The 8,526-nt window shown below is 60.7% G+C and overlaps 2 protein-coding genes across 2 annotated transcripts; one reads left to right on the forward strand and one right to left on the reverse strand.

Moving 5' to 3' along the window:
* Positions 1 to 562: 562 nt before the first annotated feature.
* NCCRP1 (NCCRP1, F-box associated domain containing) lies at positions 563 to 3,788 on the forward strand. Its single transcript, XM_086689724.1, has 6 exons — positions 563 to 903; positions 1,512 to 1,574; positions 1,659 to 1,710; positions 2,290 to 2,385; positions 2,977 to 3,115; positions 3,248 to 3,788. Exons 1-6 carry the CDS (start codon positions 636 to 638, stop codon positions 3,386 to 3,388), a joined length of 759 nt encoding a protein of 252 aa, XP_086545850.1. The 5' UTR covers positions 563 to 635; the 3' UTR covers positions 3,389 to 3,788.
* Positions 3,789 to 4,651: 863 nt separating this feature from the next.
* Positions 4,652 to 6,038, reverse strand: SYCN (syncollin). Its single transcript, XM_086689725.1, has 2 exons — positions 5,629 to 6,038; positions 4,652 to 4,816 (listed from the first exon to the last, which is right to left on the reverse strand). The coding sequence occupies exons 1-2, from the start codon at positions 6,021 to 6,023 to the stop codon at positions 4,807 to 4,809; spliced, it is 405 nt and encodes a 134-aa protein (XP_086545851.1). The 5' UTR covers positions 6,024 to 6,038; the 3' UTR covers positions 4,652 to 4,806.
* Between the last annotated feature and the right edge of the window lie 2,488 nt (positions 6,039 to 8,526).

Consider the following 8,526-nt stretch of genomic DNA (forward strand, 5'->3'; position numbering starts at 1 on the left):
GTTCTGAAATCAAGGCGCTTACCTGACTCAGCCACCCGGGTGCCCTGTGTCTTTCTCTGCCCTCCACCTTGGTTTCCAGAACAGGAAATGTCAGGGTCCCAAGGGTGTGGCCCAGATGAGGGGGGAGGAGGAAGCAACAGAGGTAGGACCTCCCCCCACCTCCTACCCTCTGGATGAGAACGGGGTGGGGGCAGGAGGGGGTCTTCCTCAATTGACCTCTGAAGCCTGCCATGCCAGGTCTTGATGAGGGCGGGGAGCCCTGGTATTAGCTCTTTTGTCACACGCTTCTCCCAGGGCCAATGCCTGGGCCCTCGGCCGGCCCCGGGGAAACTGAGGCAGGAGGCTTGGGAAACTGAAGCGGGGCTGGGCGCCCGGACTCCTGGGTCCCGGCGGAGGAGAGGACCCGGACTCCTGGGTCTGAAGGGGCAGGGGACTGGGGCCCCGGACTCCTAAGTCTGAGGGCGGAGGGCCTGGGACCGAGGGCCTTCCCCCAACACACCCGTCTCTTAAATGCCCGCCGAGCGCCCCGCCCCTCCCGCCCCCAGTTAACCCCGAGCCCCGCGGCCGAGCCCGGCACAGTCGCCCGGAGCCCACAGACCGAGCAGGTGCACGACCCACACGCGCTCGGCAGCGGGATGGACACCGACCAGCCCGAGAGCCCCCGGGAGCCGCCGTCCCCGCCCCCGCCGCCGTCGCCGCCGTCGCCGCCGTCCCCCGCGCCCCCCGAGTCCCCCGGGTCCCCCCGGCCCGAGCAGCCGTCGGAGGCCTACGCCCGGCAGCTGCTGCTGGAGGAGTGGGGGCCGCCCGGCGGGAGCCTGGAGCTGCCCCCCCGCCTCACCTGGAAGCTGCTGTTCCTGCGGCGGCCGCTCTACCGCAACCTGCTGCGCTCGCCCAACCCCGAAGGTGCGGGACCCGCAGGGCACCCGGCCCCGAGGCCCCGCCTCTTCCGCCGCGCGCGGCACCCTCGCAGCCCTCCGTCTCTCCTTCTCTGCCCTTCTCGCTTTCTCTGCATCCTTCCCCGGCTCTCCCGTCATTGTGCCCCTCTCCGCCTCCTGGCGCCTCTCTCCGTCCCGCCTTGCACGGCCCTCTGTCTCTGTCTGTATCGTTTGCCCCTGCTATGTCCCCTTGTGTCTCCTTGTCTTACCCCGTATCTCTACCTCTCTCTCCCTGCCTCCCTCCGCCTGTATTTCTGTCTCTTTCTCTACGTGCCTCTCTCTCTCGGTCCCTCTGTCTGTCACACCAGGACGCCCTCCTCCTTCCACCCTCCCTCTTCACCGCACCGTCGCTTCCCCCCCCCCCCCCCCGGACATTCTCAGGGCTCTGGCAAGGCTCTGACTCACACGTCGCTGCCAGGCAGGTCCGGTCTGGCACAGATTCCTGCCCTTCCAGCGGAGCCCTGGGGGGGGGGGGGAGGGAGTCCGGTGGAGGCGGGTAGGGGTGGGACGGGGTGGGGGGGAGCGCTGGAGACAACTTCAGCCTGCCTGAGGCTCCACTCACCTTGTGCATTTCAGGCATCAACATTTATGAGCCGGCACCCCCTACGGGTCCCACCCAGCAGCCCCTGGAGACTCTGGGTGAGTGCTGGTGGCGGCGCCCGAGGGGAGGGGACAGTCCTGGAGAATGTGCTTGTTCTAACGCTTTGCTCCTCCACCTGCCAGGCAACTTCCACGGCTGGTACATTAGGACCGAGAAGCTCCAGCAGAACCTCAGGTGAGCGGCCGGGATGCGTGTGGCCTGCGTTTGGTTCCCTGCCCCAGGGTCTGGCTGCGGGCCCTAGAGACACTGACTTTGCCCCTCTGGGCCTCAGTCTCCTGCTCGGTGCACAGGCTTTGGCATAAAAGAATGCTCGCAAAACACCAGGGAGGGTCTGGCTGGCTAGGTCCCACCCGCATGTAGTAGATGTTCAATAAATAACAGGTCTTAGTGTTGTTTTCTCCACTTTTTCCCCCCCCCGGGAGAGGGAGTCACCAGGCCACTATTGATTCTCCATCAAACCGAGCCTCATTTCTGCACATTAGGGGAGACGGTGTAACTCAGGGGCTCAGTCACACGCGCCTGGGTTGGGATCCCTAAGGCCAGTAACTTCCCTTCTTGAGCCTCTGTTTCTCATCTGCATCATGGGGTTCCGAAGGAGTGGCCCTCAGAGGGGAATAGAGGAACCCTCAAGGTGCTGACTGAGTGCTCGGCGCCCCTATGTGGGTGCCCTTGATGTCTCTGTGAGGGCGCTAGGACCCCAGCACGTCCCAGGCCTCACCGCCCCCCCCCCCCCCCCACTGCCCTGTCCCGCAGCTGGACCGTGAAGCAGCAGTGTGTGGATCTTATGGCCGAGGGCCTCTGGGAGGAGCTCCTCGACGATGAGCAGCCAGACATCACAGTCATGGACTGGTACGTGCCCCTGCCTGGCCAGCCTGTCCCCGCCAGCTCATGGGATGGGCTCCTGGATGTGGAAACCTCACCTTTCCTCCCCTTTGGTCTGAGCTCATCACCAAGACCCGCTCGCCCGCTGCAGGACCCAGCCCTGCCCACTGCACTAGCCCCTTCACCCTGAGACTCCCAGCTTTTGAGATGGGCCAGGCCGGAGGCCGGTCCTTCTTTCTGAGATGCTCGGCACCCCCTGTTCTCGAGATAAAGCCCTTCTTATCCTTTGGGGTTCCATCGCGCGTGGTTACACAAGAATCCTTTCCTGACTACCCTCGAGCTGGGGCAGACGCATTATGCATTATGTGCCCCCAGACCTCCCCCCTCCCAGCCCCCACCATTCTTGGTTTCACTGGTGACAGGTCTGCCTCCCCCATCAGACTGTGACTCCCGCAAGGGCGGGGTGGGGGCCATCTTGCTGTGTGGCCAGCACTGCCCGGCCCCGGGGTGCACAGAGCAGGTGCCAGTGAGCGTGTGCTGAATGGCCATCAGGGCCAGGGGTTGGGGCCGGGACGTCGGGGCCGCAGTGGCAGCTGAAGGCCTGGACCCCACCCCCAGGTACGAGGACAGCCGGCTGGACACGTGTGTCTACGAGCTGCACGTCTGGCTGCTGGCAGCCGACCGCCGCACGGTCATCGCGCAGCACCATGTGGCCCCCCGGGCCTCCGGGAGAGGCCGCCCCGGTTGCTGGATCCAGGTGAGGCTCTGTCCCCGGCTGCCATCCCCAGACACGTGTTCCTGTCACCTCAGAGAGGGCAGAGGGCAGGGTAGGGTAGGGATGGCAGGTCCCTAACGAGGACTTCTCCCCTAACCCTGGGTGCTGCCACAGGTGTCCCACGTGTTCCGCCAGTATGGCCCTGGCGTGCGCTTCGTCCACTTCCTGCACAAGACCAAGAACCGGATGGAGCCTGGGGGGCTGCGGCGGACGAGGGTGACGGACTCCTCCGTGTCCGTGCAGTTCAGGGAGTGACTGGCAGACTCCGGGCCTGTTCTGACCCCCGGTGTCACTTGTCCACAGCCTTGACACTTTACCCGATCCCTTGGCACCTCCCTGACCCTTGGGTTCTGTGGCCTTCTCTTCACACCTCCCTGGTGCTCAGCACACCTGTTCCCTTAATCCCTTCATGACCCCTCAGCTTCTCCTTGATCGCTGACCACCTCCTGGGCCCCTTATTCCTGCCTGGCCCTCGGCCCCCCGCTTGGCATCTTCCCACACCCTTGGACGTCTGACTCGTCGGCATTGCTGCCGTACTCTCTGAGCTCCGTGAGGGCAGCGGCCACTTCCTCCTGAGCTAGTTGCTCGACAGACAGTAGGGGCTTCGTGCATCCTTGTGGATCGATGAATAAATGCGTGTGCGCGGGGATGCGGAGTCTTTTCCCTGGCGTTTGCTTCTTCACAATGTCACTGAGTTCACACCGTGATTTTCCAGCACCCCACAACCCCTGTGCCCTTGGCACCTCCCTTGACCGCTGATCTCGCCACATGTCCCCAGTTTACAGCCTCTTGGAGCCCCCACCCGCCTCTTCTCTGGCATCTCTTAGTCTCAGACTGTTCCCCTTGTCAGCACACCCCCCAAGTTCTCAACCCCTAGAGCCGTCCCCGTATCTTTTCCCACAAGACCCTCATTTCTCCGCCTCAGTCCTCCAGAGCCCCCGAACCCAGCAAGGTATGGTATCCATCCGGGGCCATCGTTCTGGGGACAGTGGCGGGACAGACTGCAAATCTGAACTAAAATTTTTTCCACGTGTTGGAGAAAAAGAGATTGAAAGTCTTTAACCACCCCTAAGCCCGGGGCTCTGGCCAGATCACGCAGGAGACCCCGGTCTTAGCCTGGGCAGGGTCCTTGGAGGCCTCCTGCTGTTCCATGCGTGAATCCTGAGGGAATCTGGAGGTCCCTGGCAGGCCAGAACAGCTGGGGGCGGGGTGGGGTGGGGGGGACATTCAGGGGAGGGCTATCTACCAAAAAGTGTGGGAAGCATTTGAACGTTTAACAGTCAGCCAACGGTACATGTCACACGCGTGTCCTGTGGCTGTGTGCCTTTGTGCACACCTAAATCCATGGCAGAATCTATGAGTATGTCCCCACCTACAGCATTGTCCCAAGTATAGGCTGATGCAGGCCTCACCACCCTGCTCTCTCCCCCGACCCCCCCTCCCCCCCCCCCCGCCCCGCCCCGACCGCCGTTTCCAGTGTGGACTTGGGCCCCAAGCACGAGTAGATGGCAGACAGGGTAACTTCACAAGCACGCTCTATATTGCAGGGAAGACAGGGTGGGGAGGGGGCAGGAAGAAAGTTCTCTCCTCCTGGGACTTGGGGGCCTTCAGCATACCCCAGGTGAGGGGCCTCTGCACTCTGTGGGGGTCTGACACGAGGTACCTCTAAGGCATCAGTAACACCTGCAACAGAGTCAAAAATTGTCACCAGCGGGGGATGCCAGGGGCTTAGAGATCCAGGGTGTGGGGGCTTCCGAAAGCCTGAGATGGGGTGGAGGGCTGGGGCTGGGCTCTGAGTTCAGGACCTAGGTGTCCTGGGAGCTCTTGGCGCTCTTGTAGGGGGAGGGACCCAACAGGTGGAGAGAGCTCTGACTCGGTGTAGGGCCCCAGGGTCTGTGAGCTTGCATGCGAGAGTGCAGAGTGGGCTCTGGGGCCTCCAAAGTTGGGTCTGGAGGACTCCAGAACCCTAGCAGGGCCTCCTGGGACTGGTTTCCAGGGCGGAGGTCCATCTAGAGGGTCTAGGTGGATGGGGGTGAGCATGAGGGTAGCTGGGGGCTTCCGGGAACTGGGTTTGGGGTCTTGCAGTGGGTCAGTTTAGAGTCTGGGAGTCCCAGAGTTGGGTCTGGGAGCTCCAGGACCCAATGATCTGGGGGTGGGACGACTGGCTTCGGTTCTGGGGGCTCCAGGGTGAGAGGATTGGTGGCTCCCCATCCCCAAGCCAGGCCTAGGACTGCCAGGCTCTGGACGGATCCGCAGGTGGAGGATTCAGGAAGGTGGGAGGCGGGCTGGAGGGTGGGGTCAGCTTCTGAGTCCGGGAATCCCAGAGCTGGGTCCGAAGGGCATGGCCTTGCTGGGGGGAGGGTGCGGGGAGGGGAAGGGGGCCCTCCGGGATTGGTTCTAGGGAGTCCCCACGTGGGTCGGGGGCGCCGGGGGCGGGGAGGGGGGGGCGGTCCGCGCTTTGGACGCGGAGGCGGGGCCGGGGCGCGGGCGGGCACCTGCAATAGAGCGACGCGATGGTGTTGGACCAGTCTCCGAAGATGCCCTTGCGGAACTCTTCCAGGCGCGGGTAGGCGCCGGCCGAGAACTTGCGCGTCTTGCCGGCCTTGCCGCGCAGGGACCACACGGTGATCTCGCAGCGCGGGGCCACCACGAGCGAGGAGGCGGCGTTGTTCCAGTCGGCGGGCAGGAAGGGCAGGTCGGTGCCCGGCTCCACCGACAGCTCGGCGCCCCCGCAGCAGTTCTCGTAGTAGGGGTCGCTCTTGTCGTAGAGCTTGGCGCACGTGCGCGTCCCGTCCGGCCTCTTGAGGTCGGCGGGCAGCGGGCAGGCGGCTCGGATGCCGGGGACGGCCACCAGGGCCAGGGCCAGCAGCAGGGCGCACAGCGGGGACATGGCGACACTTCGGGCCGCGTCCCCTCGAGCTTTTATGCGCCTGACCCGTGGGAAGGGAGAAGCTGCGAGATAAGGACGCCCTCCCTCGCCTCCCCCGCGGGGAGGCCTTCCTAACCGAGGCCGGAAACCCACAGCCGCTGAACACGAGATGGGCAGATTTGTAAACAACCTAGTAACTTTCACGTGGCAAACGTTATTTTTAAAAAGTCGATTAACGGGACTTGAGGACGAGTCTCTTGTAACAGGAGGGCAGCATAGCCTTATAGGTATAGGTACGAAGAGCTCTAGAAAACCGACAGGGATTGGAACCCACCTCCCCCCCGCCCACTTCCAAATAAAGAGAGATCAACGGAGGGCGGGGTGGGGGTGGGGGGCTGGGTTTCCAGGCTGGGCAAGTCCCCTTATCAGGACACAGGACCTTGGGAAAGGAAAAGCTGGAGGTAAGGAGAGAGAGGCCCTGGAGGGAAGGGAGAGGAGGGGAGGAGAGGAGGAGAAAGACCCCACTTCCCCCAGAACAGGAGAGATTCCCAACCAAGGATGGAAACCCAGAATCTGTGAATTAGACATATCAGGACAACGCTTGGTTTTTACCACCTCAAGGCAACGTATAAAAAGGTTTGGGGTGGGGGTGGGGGGTGGGAGATCGCAACACTTGGGACAGTGTATCAATGATAGCTATAATATATAAAGAGTGCTTACAAATGGACAAGAAGATATCAAACAACCCCCCTCCCCAAGAAAGGCAAGCCTTGGAAGGGGAGAAGGGAGGAACAGGAGGCTGCCACAACCTCCTCCCCATTTCCCAGGAGCCAGAAGATTTGCTTAAGAAGACTGGAAATCTTGAATTTATAAGATAAACAGAGGACCTAGTGAGCTGTATAACATGTAAACCTTTTGTATAGCAACAAACACAGCCTAAACGAAAACCTTTTAACCTGGGAAAAAGTAGACAATTCTTGTAACATACAGTAAGCGGTGACCAATCAGCAAGCAGAAATGACACAAGCCTAAGGGAAACTTAAGGAGCAGCAAAGGAAGGGTGGGTAGGCTGGGACCTCACAGGGGGACAGGGAGCTGGGCATCTGGGAGCCTGGCCAAGACCCTTCAGAGACTTTGGAGTTCCTGGCTGCCTGCCAGGCGAGCACAGAGTGAAGAGTGGATGAACCCATCAACAATCAGTGTTTCAAGTCTGTGGCTCTGTGGGTAAGGCCAAGTCTGGCCTTGGTTTCCTCATCTGTAAAATGGGTGATAATCCGGGGCACCTGGGTGGCCGACTGAGTGTCTGACTCTTGATTTCGGCTCAGGTCACGATCACAGTTGGTGAGATTGAGCCCCCTGTCGGGCTCTGTGCTGACAGTGTGGAGCCTGCTTGGATTCTCTCTCTCTCTCTCTCTCTCTCTCTCTCTCTCTCTCCCTCTCTCTCCCTCTTTCTCTCAAAATAAATAAACATGAAAAAATTTTTAATGGATGATTGTTATGAAGATTACAAAGGGTGACAGAAAGTACAGAGGGAGGGGGTAAGTGAACGGCCTATGGAGCCAGGCTGCCTGGGGCCAAATCCCAGCTCCTCTTTGAGCAGGGCCCCAGGGGGACAATGATGATATCCACCTCAGGATGCTGGCATAAGGGGTCAGTGAGTTAGTCCCCGTGACAGCACTAACAGTAGGGCCCTTGCCAAGTGTCCTGTGGGCATTTGCCATCACTGTTACTACGTCAGCCCTGAGCACGGTGCCTGGCACACAGTAAGAGCTCAATAAACACAAAGCAGCACAAGGCGACATCAACGACAGTCTGCTCTTCTCCCCGACCAGCTCGCCCTGCCCCCACCCCCGGGGCCCCCAGATGCTGTCTCCCCGCTTTGGCCAGGGTCATGCAGGGGTGAGGAGCCAAAGGCTAGAAACACTTGGAAGTAGGTTCAAAGTTTTGACTGTTGTCACTCTGTTGAGTGACCTTGGACAAGTGAACTCACCTCTCTGAGCTTTGGTTTCCTCCTACCTTCAATGGGATGATAGAAAAGGACAATAGAAATTTACTATGCGGCGCCCGGGTGGCTCAGTGGGTTGAGAGTTCAGCTCAGGTCATGATCTCGTGATTCGTGGGTTTGAGCCCCGCGTCGGGCTCGGTGCTGAGAGCTCAGAGCCTGGAGCCTGCTTCGGATTCTGTGTCTCCCCCTCTCTCTCTGCCCCTCCCCCCCTTGTGTGCTCGCACCCTCTCTCTCTCTCTCTCTCTCTTTCGCTTTCTCTCACTCTCTCAAAAATAAATGTTAAAAAAATGTTTATTTATTTTTGAGAGAAAGAGACAGAGCGCAATGGGGGAGGGGCAGAGAAAGGGAGACACAGAATGGGAAGCAGGCTCCAGGCTCTGAGCTGTCAGCACAGAGCGGACGTGGGGCTCGAACCCACGAACCGAACCGTGAGATCATGACCTGAGCCGAAGTCAGACATTTAACCGGCTGAGCCACCCAGGCACCCCTAAACATTTAAAAAAAGAAAATAACTATATA

The sequence above is a fragment of the Puma concolor genome, chromosome E2 (assembly GCF_028749965.1).
Source record: "Puma concolor isolate L17-30 chromosome E2, mPumCon1.1.hap2, whole genome shotgun sequence".
NCBI lineage: Eukaryota > Metazoa > Chordata > Mammalia > Carnivora > Felidae > Puma > Puma concolor.

Bases quoted from the DNA above. Each gene is read 5' to 3' on its own strand.
- NCCRP1 (XM_086689724.1), top strand. From the start codon at position 636: ATGGACACCGACCAGCCCGAGAGCCCCCGGGAGCCGCCGTCCCCGCCC. The intron at 904-1,511 runs GTGCGGGACCCG...TGTGCATTTCAG, and splicing joins GCGCTCGCCCAACCCCGAAG to GCATCAACATTTATGAGCCG. The intron at 2,386-2,976 runs GTACGTGCCCCT...CCCCACCCCCAG, and splicing joins GACATCACAGTCATGGACTG to GTACGAGGACAGCCGGCTGG.
- SYCN (XM_086689725.1), bottom strand. From the start codon at position 6,023: ATGTCCCCGCTGTGCGCCCTGCTGCTGGCCCTGGCCCTGGTGGCCGTC.